General features: G+C 28.7%; 1 protein-coding gene across 2 annotated transcripts; it reads left to right on the forward strand.

Annotated features, from left to right (window-relative positions):
* The first annotated feature begins 5,459 nt into the window (after positions 1-5,459).
* On the forward strand, positions 5,460-18,373 carry LOC136975757 (calcium-independent phospholipase A2-gamma-like). Of its 2 annotated transcripts, none has more exons than XM_067270846.1 (9): positions 5,460-5,683; positions 10,496-11,138; positions 11,340-11,471; positions 11,575-11,726; positions 11,795-12,061; positions 12,155-12,212; positions 13,818-14,009; positions 14,076-14,271; positions 17,848-18,373. In XM_067270846.1, exons 2-9 carry the CDS (start codon positions 10,563-10,565, stop codon positions 18,120-18,122), a joined length of 1,848 nt encoding a protein of 615 aa, XP_067126947.1. In that variant the 5' UTR covers positions 5,460-5,683; positions 10,496-10,562; the 3' UTR covers positions 18,123-18,373. The 2 variants fall into 2 exon arrangements, with proteins under 2 accessions (XP_067126947.1, XP_067126946.1); XM_067270845.1 differs by having other exon boundaries at positions 5,461-5,683; positions 11,340-11,477.
* The last annotated feature ends 1,801 nt before the right edge of the window (positions 18,374-20,174 follow it).

A 20,174-nucleotide genomic window follows, 5' to 3' on the forward strand; every position in this document is an offset into this window, starting at 1 on the left:
TATATTAAGAACTGTCCATTTTTCTACCAACAATATATGCATTTGTTTTTTCATAAAGCTGTAGACAATTCATCCAAAATTTTTATATATATGAAAAGTTCAATACATTAACCTATTTGATAATTTAAAGTGTTATTTTTTTTATTATGTGGATTTTGATACTTAAATTTTCAACTGTATTCAAACTTAACAATGTTAAAAGGAAAAATAACATATCAGTAAATTTTCACTCAATTTTCTTCTCCATAAAATAGCAAATTAGCTTAAAAAAAATCAAAATAGATTAATTAGATTTTATCATGTTGACATTGATGTAATATTTTCATTTCATACGTTTTAAAGAATCTCTCCTTATATATACAGTCAAATGCTATATTTTGTACATATTGTTTTATACATAGTTGAATATTTTCTATATAAACTGTCCAAATAAATTGATTAGGAAAATTAATTTCATATATAAACTTATTTAGATATTATTAAAAAAAAAATAAAAGGAATAATTTAGTGAATACCTATAATTGGTGTAATTTTCTTTTTTATAATCTTGAAAAGTTTCTAAATAATATAGCTAGCAATATTCAATGAATCTTAATTTTATTATGTCATAATTAAGATTCCATAAGTAAATATAAAGTAGCTCTTTATTGTTAAAAATCATGTATTTTATAAAATAAATTTATGCGATTTATAGCAGTATTAAAACTAACATATTAAAAGAAAAATACTCAATACTTTTAAGTTAATAAATGTAAAAGTTTATAAAATATTCGCCTGTAACGATGTTATGCTGATTTTACATTCCAGTCTCGAGCTGGATATAGTTGTATTAAAATCCATCGCACCTCATCGGTTACGTTGCGATTACGTGCAGAGTCTGACTCGGTCGTAACGATATATGTGAACTTGGCTGTTGATGAGCATCAACAAATTTATCTAGTCATCTATTTGACAATATTGAATTATATCACACAAATAATTTGCACGTAGTAGGATACGCTTGCCGGAAATGACAAAAGCAAATATAAATTTGTACCATAAAATATAAAACTATAGTTTAAATAAGTATTTACACTTATTCCTGTAACTGTTCTCAATTGGCAGACCTTATAATAATAATAAACTGTAAACACTTGAGAATTGTTACAAGAAATTATTATTATTGTTATATATTGCTGTATTGATGAACATAATCATAATTTTACTTTCTGATTACATTAATAACAGCATTAAATGTGGTTGTTAACATTAAAATGTGCAGTTTTATCATACAGTTTTAGTTAAAATGTGAATTCTGTAAACCTTTATTTTTATAATTTTAACATTATAAAAATATGTAATATAATGATTTATGGTACAAAAATATTGTACAGGTCATTAAAGTTCTATGAGTGATGCAAGCCAAATTAAAATTGCCATGTTTTGATAGTACTTCCATCAATCTAAGTTTTAAGTTATAAAGTGTAGCATTCTAAAGTTTTCAACTTGGTGCAATTTGTATTTTTTTTTTCTTTTTCTTTACGTAGTAAACATAGCAAATGTTTAGATGTTAAGAACATAAATTTGTAAGATATGTGTAACTTTCATATCCAATGCTTTTCTTATGCAAAGATACAAAAATGTTCAGCTAAAAAGAAATTTGCTACTTAAAACAATTTTTGTAATATATAAAACTTTGTAGTTTCATTATAATTTGTAACTATTCAGCTACACTTAAAGAATAATAAAATTTTCAATAAAATATTTAGTTTTTGTTTAAATATTTAAAAATTATTTTAATTACATCAGTTATATTGAAATACTTAAAGCTTAACTTGGTTATTTTATAATTACAGTAGTTTTCTGTGTAAAAATACAAAATATATTTATAATATAACAAAAACTTGAGTTGGTAACAAAGGTAAATCTAAATTGCTGGATTAGCTTTGACTTATATAATGACCATATTGTTTGTTGCCCAAACTGGGACAGTGAAAAATGATCTAAAAATGGCTAAACTAATACTCTGGATCCTAAGAAAAATTTCCACCCCCTCTGACGACCCTGATCATAATTATATAAAATGATATGATTGTTTCAAAAAGTCCTGTTTGAATAACAAAGCTTATTGATGAAACTTCTAGATAAATTTATAATGGCCTAAAATAGTAACAGCGATGCTACTGCTATATGTTATATGTGGATATCCAGGTGGATGAAGGGGTACTGGTCGCATTGTCTGATAAAGCGGTTATAATACAGCTGGATAAGCAAACCAGCTGTTGCCAGATACTGTATGTAAAGATAAGTGCCTTCATTAATTAAAACATATACAGTAGAGCATCGATTATCCAACTTAATTGGGGACTGGGGTTGGTCGGATAACCGAAAAGTATGAAAAAATACATTATTAGTATAGTGTATTAGGCCTGGTTTAAATACTAGCCTCCCTTTCATGGTCGAGCCAGTGTTGCCAGCTAAAACATGCAAAAATTTAACAAAAATAATATTAAAGTAGCCAAGACATAACCAAATATTGTAGCGCCACATCACTAGCGGACATTTGAATTTGCCGACTAGAACGCGGTCGGTTAATCGGGGTTCGGATAATCGATGATCTACTGTATATACATAGAAATATCAGGCACTAGTACAAAAATATATCTTTATATCCGATTTACTGGTGTATTCAGCGGGATGTTTATGGTGTTGTAGAACTCCCTTGATACGAAAGCAATTAGTTTTATTATTTTAAAATAAATGTCATGAAGTCAGATAAGTAGGATTAGATGACTAAAGTAATTCTATGGTAATTGAGTAACATTTTCCGAAAAATGACGGGCTACGTGCCTTGGTTTCCCCGAATCTATCTGGAGCAGATTCTCATACGCCACTGCTGATGCATACACTAATGTAAATTTGTTTTAAATCTCGAGATTTCCAAATTAAAAAATGTAAACGGATATAAGAATAATTAATTTGAAGGCACGAACAATAAATTATTTATTGCGTATTCAAAAAAACAATTCTAAAATATCACGTCGTTAGGTCACGTTAAACATTGATTCAGTATCAAGATATTTCAACAATACGATATTAAATACAGTATATCGCCATTTATTTCAAAATTGTATCTAAAAATTATTCTATTAAATATATAAAAACCTATATGCTCTAACGTATTTAGCATTCCAGAACGTGTGTGTGGTTTTTTTTAATGAACAATGCTTTGTACGATTCATTAATTTCTAATATAAAGATCTAGCAGATCTTGTGTGTTTTCCAATCATTTTTTGTTGACTATTTAATTTTTACCATACAGAAAACCTTAAAATTGCCCATGGGATCACTATCCATTGGTTGAAAATGAAATACAGTAAATGCATGAAACTATTAACGCCTTGCCTGGTAAAACCAGAACTTTGATACAAACCCACGGATTCGTAAACAAACCAATGACGGTCTGTTTCAAATAAAATGGATTATAACGAAATGGTGTGTTTATTTGAAACGGACTACATCATTGGGTTGCTTATCAGCTGCCTTAAAGTATTAGATAACGCGTCCTATAATCAATCCTCCATCCATAATGCCTACTTCTGCAGTTTTCGGCGTTCTTAATAATAATAATAATAATTGATTTTTCTCGTGGTTTTATTTATTTAATTAATTTATAAATGATAAAGCTTGCCACGTTGTAAGTTTTGGTTTGTAATTTCTGAAATCCATTAAGTCAGGGTCCGTTCAATCGAGAATTTGACTGTAGTTAATTCTCATAAATGCTTATTGCTTATTCTAATTATTGGTGAAAATATAGAAACGTCCATTCAAAAAATAACATTTTTATGTACAGTACATTTATTTCAAAATATTTGCATGAAATAATAGTAATTGTAATGTAAGTACAGTACATATTTACGTCAAAATGACGCAAGGGTTGCATTTGTTTCTGACAAAACGAATGCAACTTATATACATATTTTCTATATTTTACGTCAATTTGACGTCATTTTTTACATATTCTCATTATAAAAGTGGAAGAATGACATCAATTTGACGTAAAAATGCAAGCTCCGAACTAAACTATCAAATTTTATATATGAAAAGCAATACAAAGAAGCCGTTCAAAATCAAACCGACTGATAAATAACATGGTGAAACTTTTTGCTCAAATCAACTTAAAAAACATATATAGCCATTTTAGATTATTTACTTCCATAATTCTTAATGCGGTAGTCTACGCTTCACCAATTTGGAGTCTAACAACATATAAAAAATTTGAAATAATCCAAAACAAATTCATTCGAAAAATTTTTACTCTGGACTATAACATAGCTGGTTATGCACTAAGAATAGAACTCAATAGATTCAAATTAACTCCCTTCCTTGTAAAAAGATTTATTAACTTTCTTTATAAAATCAAAGACAATGGCAACCTACCAACAAAATTGTTATACTTGCTGTATAAAAGGTCTTGTCAAAATCCCCGAAAAAGTTCCTGGATTAGTCAAATGAGAAATATTGTCGAGGAATATGGAGTCTCTATAACGCCATTGCTAGAAAATCTAGAAATTAGCGACCTAATTAGAAAACAACTAATCCAAAATACATTGGAAATTACTTTAGCTCAAGACATTGAAGAAATGCATAGGAGAAAAGAACCTAAATGGTATAATATTATATTGGATTTAGTGGCGTAGCGTAGTGGGGGCGGCAGGGGCGGCACTTATAGGGGGCGGCAAAATTTCACAATAAATAATAATATCTTGTAAAAATACCTAAATAAGGGACGGCGAAATTTTCCTCCGCCCCGGGCGGCTGACACCCACGCTACGCCACTGATTGGATTACCCTTTTAATAATACTTATATGTTATCTAATGTGCCATTTACAATCAAGAAAATTTTTATACAACTTAGACTCAATAGCAAAATGATAATAGTTAATAATAGAAGTTACGAATTTACAAAAATGACCTGTCCAAGATGCCAAGAATTATTTACCAAATTTCACATGTTCTGTGAGTGCATAATGGGACTCGAACTAAGAAACAAAGCCAACCTAAATCAGCTAAATTTCCTTAAAGAAGAAAATCAAATGTATCGTTTATTTCGTGAAGCAAATATTATAATGATTTATAAACTATACAATTATGCAAAAATCACCCTACTTAAAATTATATGTACTAAAACTAATCCTACAAAAAAATATAATACGATGAATCGATATTACCAATGTTAATAATAATGTTATGATTAATATAATTCAATGTTATATATAACACCCTGTAATAACAGGCTATGGCCTAATATGATTAATAAATTTATTATTTATTTATTTATATTTGAAAACATTATCGATTTTTTAAAAACATCTTTGAAGGATAACGAATCGAAAACATGTTTACAATATTTTAATTCGCGTAATAATAAACTTGGAGGTATTCCAGGTCGACGACAAACATCACCCGATGTGAGTAATAACATGGCATCATTCGCAACTGCGTCACCGATCACGTGAGCGGCACGAGGCCAGTGAGGAGATCGTCCGATCTATGGCGTCATTAATCACATATGGAGACAAAAAAAGAAGAAACTGTAAGTGCAATTGTCATAACTCGATGTTTGCGCTCATACTTTAAATAAACAACTATTGTATATAGAAAGTTCTGCCACGTATCTCTCCAATGTCTGCTTTAAATAAGGTGAGTAAGTTAAGCCTAATCGACTGGTTGATTCTCGTAAAGAGAAGTTACTTTTAGGTAATTTGTTTACGTATTTGTATATATGCGAATTACCTAAAGATAGCTTCTACCTAATTCTTACTTCGTTCGAGTAACCTGTACTTTATAATCTATCTTTGGCATTAATAACAAGTTTAAGTATATATCTTCTCCCTCTGTCTTGTTGTGTATCTGTTTTTTGTGTCACACACAAATTATACATACATATAATACATACACACTTTTATTGATGTAAGTAAATAACAACAGCATTTAGTAAGAAGTGAGGATTTGCCATAGCAAAGTCGTTGCTAGACATTTACCAAATCGTCGATGATTACGTGTGACACTTTGTGACACGACGGTAGGTGTTTACCGTTATCGGTACTGGTACTACTGTCCGTTCTCCGCATAGTCGTGCACTTTGGTGCTTGCCGTCGCTCTTGCCTCGGCATCTCCGCGCCTCTCTAAAACTATATGATGCCGAGTACTCCGTAAACGGTCGAGTGGGCTAATCGAAGCCGGCGTAATCTGGTGTGTGCTAAACTGTTAAATGCAATAGTCTTGGCGAATCGATGCGACCTGGAAGTAGGCCGATTTTGGGGAGGCCGTGTAGCGCTACGGTGTGTGACTTTAATAAGGTCCCGATCGTCTCGTTTAGATGTGTAATTGTACCGGCATTTGTGCGTTGTCTTTAAATACAAACATATACAAAGATTATCTCGAAGTTGACAATGTAGCAATCCTCGATAGTATATCTTTATTTAGTAAATGTTTCTGAATGGTTAATGAAGATTTCTATGTTGAAACAAAATAATTAAAATTAGGAGTTTAGAATTAGTATTTACGGATGCATCTTCAGAAATTAGAACTCTGACAAAAATATAATTAAAATTTCTCGGCTGTGTCGGACTGGTATTTCAAAAATCGTTAATTGTACGGTTAATTATCCCGGTGAAACATGATATTTAAATTTTCTTTTTAATACTAACGTAGTATAAGTTTCCTTTCTTGTTGGGATTGTTGAATGTATTTCAATTAGATAATAATTGAGAATTATCTAGTTTATTTTTTAAGTGGTTAAATTATTCTTCAATGTTTAATTGCTTTCCTAAGAGTGAAATATTTGTATTTAGATAATAAAAAAAACTCTATAAACACTAAGTTTTAAAGAGTTGTTTACACTCAGGATATAAAGTTAATTTATGGTTTTGATTGTATAAATGAGCAAATTTTTGCAATTATTTATTGAGAAAATTTATATAAATTTTCAACAAATAAATACTTTATTCAAAATATACAGGTAAATTTCATGTTAATAATTAGTCAAGAACAATAAAAACAGTAAAAAGTTCAGTCTTAGAGATAAACAAAACCTATCTAGCATTTATTTAATTCTTTTAATGATATATTAAAGGAATTTAAATTAATCAATGCATCTTTAACAGTAGGTGAAGGTTAAGGAATGCCAAAACATTCAATCCAGTAAACTAGTCATCCCCAGGTCTGAAGATGACTAGTTTACAGTTAGCAATTACATTTAGTAAATATTAATTAACTTTTACTTCTTTAAAAATGTATTATTATTATTATTATTATTTTTATATAAATTTAAATCTCAGTCTAACTTAATGTATATTTTACTTATCCTTTTCTAAACTTATTAAAATTTATAAAAAATAGACAAATTTAAATTTAACAGTTACAGTAAAAGTAATTATGTTCTTATCAATGCTAATCAAATTGTAAAAAAAATCATTTAAATGAAAATATAAATGTGTGTTTACAAATCTACATTGAGATTCAAATATTGTTGTTGCCAGATGGAGCTGTGTAACCCCTTTATGTGTGTATTTATCTTAGAGTAACAAAAAGAAAAAGACAGACAGTCTAAGGACAGCACTCTTGAATGTTGAGTAGGTCGAGTTACGTAGATTTGTACGTCCTATGCTTTTATATGTACTTGTCTTGAGTAATCCAGTTTGATCTCCAAATAAACCCATGTTTAATACAGAGGCTATTTATTGAATTATTAAGCAATAATCTATTATAAAAATTATTACAGAATATTTATTTTTTTTTCTTCCATTTCTTTACTTCCATTTATTAATAGACTATATAAAATAAAATAATAAAATAGAATCATTACTACTACACTTTTTATTGAAAGTAAAGTAATACACAAATTTGAAGTTTTTTTTTTTTTTTTTTTTTAAATATTTGTTTACAATCAGTTTTTCAAATCAGTTGGCTTATCTTAGAAACAGAAAATAAAATAAAACAAAACTTAGTCTTAAAATGTTTCATTGCTTTGGTTTTTAAAAATTATATTCAAATTTTACTATCAATATTTAAAAACTTCACAAAAGTCTTCAAAATTTTTAGATAATATCAACAAGATTATAAGAAATATTCACATTTTATAATAATTATATAACCTAAGATGCTAGAGATATTAACTGAGTTTCTCAAATGTTTCAACAGCCTTGTTGTTCTGATGTGAAACTAAGAGCAATAACAATAACCTTCAGATTTTTAAATACTTAAAGAACAGAAAATAGAACATGAACAGATTCTGTTAGTTTCATTTTTTTTTTTTATAAACATTTTCTATGCATTTTCAAGTAGATAAAATTCATAAAACATTTAGAACTATTAAAAATAAACATTGAATTGTTCTGTTCAAAACTTCATAGAAAAATGAAATGTTTAATAAATTTTTGAATTAAAAAGAAAAATGTTTCAGTTAGAAATTGACTTCTTTTTATAACCTGTTATACAGACTGGAAATTACAAACATATAATTTTATATTTAAAAAAATGAGATTTTGTACAATTTTCATTATACTGTCAAACAGTATTTTGTGGAAAATTTATTTAATTCATAAATTTAGCATAAATATTATTCTAAACAGTAAAATCATCATAGAGTGATAAATTTATCAGAAATGTAATGATATAATTATGAACACTAATCTAATAACTGATAAAGTGTGATCAAAGCAATTCTTGATTTCAGTTCTTTCACAATGTTTTGAAATATTTTTACAATTTGATTAAAATTTACAATATTGTAAATTTTATTAATTTAAGTAGTGTCTAAAACTTTAAGAAGTTATAATTTGTTAATAGTTTTTTTGTTTTATCTTATCCGATTTACACGTTCTAATCAAAATTTTAACTGTATTTACTATTGTTTTCTTTTAAACTTATTTTAATCTTTTTTTGATTAAGTAAAATATGATGGTATTCAGATTAAAGTTTAAGATGAATAACCTATTTATACAAACAAAGACCTGCATGTAAAATATTTATTTTATATACTGTATATGATAAATGTTGTGTTACTACCTCAAGCTACTATATATATCACTAATTATAAATCAGTTTAAAAATACTTGTCAAATCACTCGTTTAATATGTAATAAATGGAGCAAAGTATATAAAACAAAAATTAAATTATTAACTATAACCACTGGAAACTGCACTGATATATCAAACCACACAGAAACCATAAAATGCAGTAAGAACTTTATTTTGCTGCATTTTATGGTTTCTGTGTGGTTTAAGTTATTAACTACACTTTCACTTTGCAAAAAAAAATTATTATTATGTTAGTAAAATTGGTTTTGTTATATGCCATTTTCTTATGGGCTAAACAATATAAAAAAGATATAATTTGTTATTATTACTCTAATCGGATCATGTTTTTAACCTCCAGCATTTATTTTCCACCTCTGTAGAATCGTTTTATTATTTTGTAAAGAGAATTCAATAATCGTAATTGTATCTTTTCTCGGCAGTGTTAAGCGAGGACTTGCTGTCTGTTCAAGATTTGTTTTACTACTTAAAAAAAATAGTATTTTTTTTTTATTGAAATTAATTTGAAACTGTATTGTTCGAAAAAGTCACACTCTAATTATAAAATTTTAATAATTTTAAATTAAGAAACATCAATATCTTAAGCAGAAATATTTGTTCCTTATAATTAATTTTCAAAATTTCAAGAAACTTTTCAAATAATTTTTAATATTGTTAATTTGTAATGCAAAAATTATGTTACTACAGTAGAGTCCCGAAAACTCGGCCTAATGCGTACCGAAGGGTGGCCGAGTTTGTGAAAATGCCAGGTTATCAGGAATGGGTTTAAAAAAGAATAAGTACAAGTGTTTCCTCAGAAAATACTGTACTGTACTTGTATGTATTGTTTGCTTGAGAATACAACAGATTGTAAACTGCCCAAATACCCTTAAACAAAAGAAAAATACATACTTATGAAGGCATAGAGCCTTTACTACATGAAAATGAAAATTAATGAATTCACAGTCATTCACATCGAGTTACGCATCGGGGTTAAGAAATTGACTAACCCTGGCAAAGGCTGCAGGTAGACTGAATGGCTGAGCGCACGCTGGCACCAAACACGTGGTGGAGGAGTGGGGGTGTGGCCAAGTTATCCGGACTGCTGGGTTATCGAGTGCCAAGTTTTTGGGACTCTACTGTATTTGTAAAAAAAATCTATTTTAACTTTATAGATCACATTATTAACACTTGCTCATTTTCTTATTCCCAAGTGAACTGTTAAGAATGGTATTTAAAAAATTTGAAAATTATTGTCTTGATTCTCTTCAAATTATTTTACATCTAATTAACTATATTATTGACAATATGTTAAGATAATTTTTTTAATCTATTTAATAATGATTTTGTTTGTATGTAATTTTTAGTCAATAAAAAAAATTACATATTTTTAATATAGTAAAAAAAAATAATAATAATTTTATTCTTTTTTAGGAATTGATCACAGAAAACTCTTACTTCATATTTCAATTTTCTTCTTAATCTACAGTTAACAAGCAATATGACTGCCTCTCCTCAACCTCAGATTCGAACCGTTCATCAAATACAACATTTACTGTCAATGCTGAGAAAAGGTGTGACCGGTTTAAGTACAAAAATGCCTTTGTATGCTCACATTTCCAAACTTTTTAAAAGAAGAGAACTTAAAATTAAAAGGACTTTCAAAGATTTTACAAATTTAGTTAATATTGTAAAATTTCACTGGAAACCTACTGTTAATGAAAATATAATAAGAAAAGTTACAGTTACTCCTGCCATAAAAGAAACAAGAAATGCATCTAAATTTTCTCAGTTAAAATTGTCATCTACTGGTCATGTAACGAATATTGAAAATGAAGAATCAATTGAAATTGATAAAGCTTTAACTGAATGGCTAAATAGTGATACAAATGATGTTTTGTTGTCAAAAAACAGCAAAAAACAAATAATTGAAAAAAAATCAAAAAGTGGTTTTGAAAAAGTATTTATTGACTGGTTTAGAAGAGAATATAAACAATTTAAATTTCCTGTTTCAAGAACTTGGACTTCTCTTCAAAACAATGAAAAAGCTGTTATTTTAGGAAGTAAAGTTGCAAGGGTATTTATTATAATTTTTAATACTTAAAAATTGATAATTAATTAATCTTAATTATAATATAATTTTGTTATTAATTTTGGTAAATTATCTTAATAAAAATTGGTAGTAACCAATAACAATAATATATTATTAAACAAATTCATTCTAATTTAAAGATTAATAATTTTAAAATTATATTTTTGTTTTGTTGCATATATTTAGGGCAGCATTGAAAATAGAAGCCGATTTTTGGCAAAATCTTTGTTATCTGCAACTTCAGAAACTTCTAAGTTATATCGTTTACAAGAAATGTGTAAACATTTGTTGCGATATCCTGAAGAAAAAAATACAATGGTGAAGGTTGGCAATTTTCATTGGTTTTTTTCTATTATTAATTCACATATATTTTTTGCCATTTGAATTAATTATCATTTAACCTAATAATTTACATTTTCAGGAAAATGCAATTCCAATAGCATTAAAATTAAGAGAAACAAGTGGAAGTGAAGTAAAAGAGTCAGCACAGGAGGTACTCTCTTTACTTGGTTATGTAGATCCTCCAAGAAGTACTGGTGTACGAATTTTGACAATAGATGGTGGCGGAATTAGGTAATTCTACTTAAATAAAAAAAATTTTCCCCAAATTTTATTTACAAACAATGCTTTTTTTCTGGCAGAGGAATAATTGCTATTGAAATGCTACGTTATTTGGAAACCATCTCTGGAAAACCTATTCATGAACTGTTTGATTACATCTGTGGTGTTAGTACAGGTGCTATTTTAACAATGTTAATTGGAGGCTTGAATCTTCCAATTAATGAATGTGAAAAGTTATATCTAAATTTGAGTTGTGAATTATTTAAAAGAAGTCCAATACTAGGAACAGGTGGATTAATATGGAGTCATTCTTACTATGATACTAATATGTGGGTTAACATGTTAAAGTGAGTTTTCTATGGATTTAAAACTTGTCATTAAATGTGTAATTTAAACATTTAATTAAGAAATTTAAAAGTCAAAATTTATTTTTAATATAGAGATGTGTATGGAGAGCTATCATTAAATGAAACTGCTCGAAAAAAAGGAAATCCAAAGGTAAAGGTTTTCTAATGAAAACATTAAATATAAATAATTATAAATTATCAAATCTGATTAATTTTTTAAATTGATCAATTAGTCATTTATTTATGTATTATCTAAATAGTCTTCCAAAAAAAATTACATTTTAAATTACTAGAGAAGTATATGTCCTACACTAATCAATAGTAGAGTAACTGTTAGTTTTATCTATCTGTATTCAAATGTCTTTTTGTCTACTGCTTCTAAGAAGTGGCTTAAAAAAAAGACAGTTCTGCAACAGAGAAGGCATTTTGAGTTCTGCAGTCTGCAAAGTTGGAATTAGTCATCAATGTGCAACAAGAATGTTTGCCTTACATAGTGGATCACTTTGAAATTGTCCACTAAACTCAAAAAAATTGTGTTTCACAATGATGACTGATTTCAACTTTGCAAATTATACAACACAAATGCTTTCTCTATGTGAAGTTGCCATTTTTATTTATAGCATTTCCTAGAGGCAGCAGACAAAAAGACATTGTATGCAGATGGTACATGAAACTCAGACATTTACTCTATTGGTCACTCTATTGACTTGTACATTGCACACTTCTCAGATAATAATATAATTACAGAATTTAAATGATTTACTGGATCTTCCAAAAAGAATGCTATGTTTCACAAATAGTAAGACTGAATAAGAGATTAATTTAAATTTTGAAAATGCCAAATGATTATTGAATGAATAAGCATTGAACTTTTTTTAATACAGTAATATAAAAATTTTCGGCATTGAATAGGAAGAAAATTTAGATATTCTAACTAGGATTTTTTTTGTATTTTGAATGAAATCTTATTTAATATGTAGAAAAAACTGTATAGAAAAAGGATGTAACATTATCACAAATTCATATAGCAATAATGATTGTTTGAACAGGAATAGTTTTAATTTATTAGATGATGATAAAAGTTTTTTTCTTTTTAAATATATTGAATGGAAATTATTCTGTAAAAATAGTTATGAAATAGAATGGTTTCATGAGTGCTTGATTTGAACAGAAGACCATCAAAAACTGTCATTGGGCAAAAATCCAGCTGACAAAAAATCCACTTGGCAGCAATAATTTAAACTGCATTTTTTACATTGAAAATAATTTTTTCTAAATGTTTGTACATTTAAGAACTCTCAAACACAATCTTTGTTTTATAGATTAAAGTAGATACAAAATCAAAACTATTTTTGCATATTTGTTATATATTTTGTCTAACGAGGATAATAATACAAGGTGATCAATAAAGATTGTTTGTTTGTTTTCTCTGAATAGGGTTTTCCTCGATTGCTAAAGCCAAAACACCAGTGCAATAAGTCCTATTAATAGGCTAAGTCCTTGTAGACAAAATATATAACAAATAGAAAATAATGACATAAAGGCAAATGAATTATTATAATAAAGAAAGACATGCAAAAATATATTAAGGTTTTTGACAAATTACAAAGAATAATAATAATAATCCTTTTTAAATCTATCAAAAAGTTGTATATTCTAAAAGTAAAATAATTTAGTAATATATGAAAAATTAAAAATGTAATTTATAAATAATTGTTGAATTTCTTCTTAATATTAATTGAAAGAGTTTTATTAGATGTCTGCTGTGTCTGCTGTAATGAATCAACCTTTGCTGCAACCATTTTTATTCAGAAATTATGCACTACCTTATCGCATACAATCGCAGTATCCAGGTAATTGCAATCACAAATTGTGGCAAGCTATCCGTGCATCTGCTGCAGCGCCAGGTTATTTTGAGCAGTATCATTTAGATGGAATTGTCCATCAGGTAAACACTTTTTTTATAAATAATTCATTAAATTTTGTTCAAATATTTAATAATTGCATATTTTAGGATGGAGGTCTAATAATGAACAATCCAACGGCTTTAGCAGTTCATGAAGCAAAATTACTTTGGCCGAAGGAAAAAATTCAATGTATAGTATCTTTAGGTAATGGAAGGTTTATTCCCACATCACATAAAATTACAACTTCCACTAGTTTAATGACAATGCTGATGAAAGTAATTGATAGTGCAACAGATACAGAATGTAAGTAATATTTGATATATAAACTAATACCAGTATGAATAAATATTCATATCAACTTCCATATAAAATTATTCACTCAAAACTGCTTTCCCAGAGTTCACATTTTTATTATCCTAAAACTTAAAAGTTTTTACAACCCAAAACAAAAAAAGTCACACATCCAGCATATCAGTCAGAAAATAATGAGGTATTGGTTTGAGACACTCACACACTCACTCTTAATATGTAATAATAAAAATAAGGACAATTCATCATCATTACAAATTTCAGAATATGGTATTACCCAATTAGATTGATGAGTCAACAATATAAATTGCTTCATTTGCTTTTATGAACCTTACAATAAAATTTAATATTGTTTCTTTTTATTGAAATCTTGTCATTTACAATATATCATCATAGTGTGCAATTATTCTATTTTTATACTATTACAACACAGTTACATAATTATTAATGATCTGTTATGATTTGTTGTAACCATTCTGTTGCTTATTAAATCATTGCACTCTGTGAACTTATTAGATAGTGACAAAATTTTGTAAATCTTTGTTGTGTAATATTTTAAATAATTTCCCCATAGGTAAATAAAAATTAACATTTTCATAATTGGATTTTTTAATATAAAATATTCGGCAGATGATATCAAATAATCCATATTATATAAAAAGTTATTAATTTCATTAATCAGATTTAGCAACGTTGTTTCACTAAATTACTCTTCAGTTAAATGTGCTGTACAACTGGTGCTACAGCAGTATAACCTATCAGTGCAAATTTATCTTCACATCAAACAAGAACTACAGTCAAACCTGTTTTTATGCGCTCTTTTTATGTGCGATTTTTATTTGTGCAATTTTTTTAATGCGAATTTTTAATTTGTGCGGTATAGTTGGCGACTAGTCTCGTGCGATTCGTCATGTCTCACGTTGACTTATTATAGCATAAATGCACTTATTATAGAAATATTATTGCATGAATATGCGAAAAATGAAATAATTTACTTTTTAAGTCAACAAAACACCACCTGGACAAAAATATGTAAAACAGACGATAGACCAGACGATGCAGTCAAGTGCTGACATCTGTTGTCAATAAATTCTATTTCGTACGGTTTTGAGTTGTTTTCTATGTGAGACTTTTTTTATGCGGTCCCTGTTGACCGCATAAAAAGATTATTTTTTTAATTGTGTTGCGAAAACTATTATTTACAGCCATTCGTGAAGTTTCGTGAGATTTTTTTTAATGCGTTTTTTTTAATGCGGTCCCTATCCCCCACATAAAAACAGGTTTGACTGTATTTAATATATGATAGACATCTCACTGAGTAATTCTTGATAATCTTACATTAAAACTGATATTTCATAAATGTCTTTACTTGAAAATTAACTTACTCTCTATCTTCCTACAGCCATATTTAATCATTGGTAAAATACTTTGGACCTTAAAGAAATACATATCAGCACACAGAAAAATTCTGTTTTGATTCTTAAAGTACCAGCAATAATATGGACGTTTATGATACCTTATTACTAAACAAACATATTTATCTACCAAATAAATCGGTTAAAGTTTACCTAGAGAACCCCAATGGCCGCGCTTCCGGTCGCCATTTTGTTTGCTGTACTACGCACGCGTACTATGTTCAAAAAATTATGCAAATTAGTTAGTATGTATAATTTTTTGAAATAATAATAATTACATTAATAAAAAATAAATGTTTTAAGATTGTTTTATATTTCATAGCTAGCTGAACTTGCAAAATAAACTGTTACTCACGTGTTTGACGCTCTGTCATACATTTCCTTTCCATTTTTTCTCGCTTTCCTTGATTTGCAATCCCTATTGCTGATGTTTCTCTTTTTACTTGATATTTTTAATGTCTTTTAGTTTCGCCACACGAATGTGCCTTACTTTTTTTCCCTTCTTACACTCGTCGCTTTGTGGAGCAGCTGGAACGGACCCCGGTTCTTTCCATTTCGGCTTGATTCCGGCACGTTGCATCACGAAAAGTAGACGGAATAAAAACTTACCTATTTACTATTAAAAATAGCAGAAAGTAGCATTTTTTCTTCAAAAATGTTTAACTGGTGAAAAAAAACCACTCGCAGCAGTCGAGCCATCACGAAAAACGAAAAATTTGCATACGATAGCGTTATTTAAAAATTGCGCCACCTACACCGAATTTCTAACATCACCTGCCGTCGAGATTACCGGAAGTGCGGCTATTGGGGTTCCCTAGGTAAACTTTAACCAATAAATCAACTAATTATATTCAATATAATTAATTTTTAAAACCACAATAAATGCAATGAAACAAGTTTTCATTTTCTTAATAAAATTCATACGATAATAGATCACATTAAATTTCTTCTTCATTTTTAACTTGAGCTCTGCTTGCTGTATATCAAATAGACATTGCTTAAACAACTTGTTAGAAAGTTTGCCTTGTCCCAGCATGATTCCTTGATATGATCTTTTTACTAATAGTACAGATGGTATCAAATCAATAAATGTATTTAAAAGTGCAATTATCTAGCTACAGAATGCTACAGAAACTATCAATGCATCATCTCAGTAGACCACAGGACAAAGAATTCCTGCCATAATCAATGACAAGTGTGTGTGCTGGAAATAGCAGAGAAGCATAATTCAGTTTTCTTTTTTGTTTTTTGCTAAAGGGCTCAAACCAGCCAGAATGAATTCACTGGGAACAATACAGTGACAACACACTATCAAGATGAATGAATGAGTGGCACCACAAATTTGCTGAAGGTTGGATAAGTATCACATTATGGAAAGGCCCAAAGTGGATACCTGTTCTATACTCACCTCTTTGGGTAAGCAAAGAAATGGATGGAACGGCAACACTTCAAAAGTGACAAGGAAGTACAAATTGGTGATATTGGAGTTCTTCAACGCTGATATAAATTTACATAAAATTAATATTAATGGACTTAACCATTTATGTTGAGACATCTTCCTTACTATTCAAAACCTTGGCAAATGGTATTTAATTTTAAAAAATATAAAAAACATCGCGAATATCTGCCTTCTTTCCGTTGTTTACACCAGTCCAAAACAGAATTCTGTTTTGGACTGTCGCTGGTAAACAATGGAAAGAAGGCGAAGATATTTGTGATGTTTTAAAAATATATATATATATATATATATATATATATATATATATATATATAATATACGTTTTATGAATTAAAATTATAATGTCAGCAAATTACTCGTATAATTTCACCAAACAAATCATATGTTGTGTTATTTTGTTGTAAATTAATGACGAGAACCAAAAGATAAGTCACCTGAGGGAATATGAAAATGTACTTTTCTAGATTTGAATATACATTATCTTTATGCCTCCATTAAAGAAAAAAAATAGTAGTGCATGTCTAAGTCAAAACCCCCACCTGGAATTATTCCCATTAAATATTTACATGGAGGTAGCCAAAACATTGTATTCATACAAATTATGCCAGAGGATTATTTAATTTTTCACATAGTTTTTTTTTTTTTTTTTTGTCATAAAACTAAAGTTGTGTTATTAAAATCTTATTATTATTTCAGCTTTCCATATTGTTCTTCAGGATCATCTTCCAAAGAATGTTTATTTTAGAATAAATCCATACCTTTCGGAGCGTGTCAGCCTGGACGAAACAAAGAGTGAGAAATTGGAACAACTGAAAAAAGACGCACAAAAGTACATCGAGTGGAACGAAACAAAGATCCAACTGTGCATGTCGGCTCTCGTTAAACAAAGAACGTACATACAGAAACTTAATGACTGGTTGAAAGTGCAATATCTTCTTCAAAAAAGTAAAAGTAAAGCAGATTATATTTGATAAATGTTCAAATTTTAATCATAACTTTTGTTAACTAATTTGATTTTCACTTGTTGCAAGCATCGTGGAATGTTGTCTGTGATATTAAGCGTTGGCTACAAATTTCTTGTAAGCATTTAAAATTTCCTTAGATGATATCATAATATAAATTGTGTTATTTGTAATTAAATATTACAGAAATTTATTTGTACATATATTTATGTAGCTCATAGTTCACATTTATTTGTAAATTAAATTATAATACAAATGAATTTGCATAAAACATTTACATATTAACAATTGTATGATGTTATTTTATCTAGTCATGCATCAAATTTTATAAATTGTCATTAATAAAACTTTTCAAAAACTATCATCAATTGTAATATATTAATTGTCTTAAGAAAAAAATTCATTTCTTAATTACCATAAAACATTGTCCCCTCCACAAAAGGTCTTTCTTTTTCAAATTGAAGTATGATATTTCTTTGATTGTTACAAACTATTTTTGTAACACACACACTTCTGTTTGGTTCAATGGGAAGATATCACTAGGCAGTAATTCAGGACCATAGGGCGCATTGAAGAAAAAAGCAGCTTACAATTAGAAACTTTGGCTCCAGGGTGGAAATTTGCAAAAGTTGGGCAGACATCGAACAAGCCCTTTCGACAAGCGGCAATCTTTGGAATAGTCACACTTCAGATGTTTTGGCATGGATTTATCTCTGGGAAAAGGAGCAAAGACTTACTCCATGACTGTTCCTCTACGGTGAACACAAGATGCAATTTTAAATCTGCCTGCAGGAGGAAAAAAGGCAAAGTATGGTGCTGCTAATTTCTTCCAAATCGACATCAAATGTGATACTTTTGAAATGCCCTCGTAAAATACAAAGCAATAAAGAGATACTAACATTAATTTAATTTAGTTCCATTTAACTACTATAAACAAACGACAGTAAACGTTTAAACTGACATGGACACAAAAAAACTCTTGGGAAATTTTGTTCTTTCAAAATGGCATTGACCTCTTAACATGGTGGGGCATGCTAATAAATGCGTTTGGGTCAAACGTGTTTTGGCCATGCTGTTCAATTATTGATTAGATCTGCATTTGGAACAAAGGAAATACAGTAGTTTGTCAAATTTTTAAGGTGCTTGAACTAATATTTCCTTGTTTTAGTTCATGATGTAAATATCATCATTGAGAACCTAAAAAACTCCTAAATTTAAATCTGAATAACTGTACCGGACTTTCTGTTGTAATTATTAAAAACTTTGATTACCTTCCCTCATCCAAAATACTATACAAATTATCATCAATACAATTTAAGAATAGATACTGTAATGTTTTCTTTATAATTAATGAATTATTTTTCCTGTAAATATAGAAATAACTGATTATAATAATGATAAGTACACATCATTACCAAAAATTCTTTTCCAGATCTTTGCTGATGTGTATTTATGTGTATTTATCATTCTTGTAAAAGTACTTGTATCCAGTGGTGATATTCAGCAGGTTCGCCCGAACCCATTGTTAAAATTTTCAGTTTCCTAACCTTGTTAAACATACGGAACATTTCTCAGTGGTTTGTTTTTTTAAAAAAATGTATTAAAATATACATATTATACTCTGTAATACTACTAAACTAGAGCCTTATACCCCGTTCGCACCGAGCATTTCAATCTAGATTGTGAGCAAGGTCGGGGACTATGTCTTGGTGCGATCTCTCTCGACCGAAACGAGGTTTAATCGCGATCGATTCAAGAGAGTTCTTGAAACTAGATCCAGTCATAAGAGAGATCCCACAATCTCACGCGCGCGAGATAATACAAGATGGCTGTGGAACACGTGTCAGGCTATGGACGGCGAAATAAAAAGGATATTGTATTTCAAGAGATGATGACATCTCTCTATTATCAGCAGTGCCATTCAAGGTGAAAAATTTCTATGCCTAAAAAAAAAAGATTGACAGCAGTAATATACTATTGTTACCTGGTCTTCGCCCAGGGCTCGTTACTTTCCAAATACGCCACTGATTATTAGATATATCGCAAGAAAAGGTATTGTAT

The sequence above is a fragment of the Centruroides vittatus genome, unplaced genomic scaffold (genome assembly GCF_030686945.1).
Source record: "Centruroides vittatus isolate TY-2023 unplaced genomic scaffold, ASM3068694v2 contig_388, whole genome shotgun sequence".
Classification (NCBI taxonomy): domain Eukaryota; kingdom Metazoa; phylum Arthropoda; class Arachnida; order Scorpiones; family Buthidae; genus Centruroides; species Centruroides vittatus.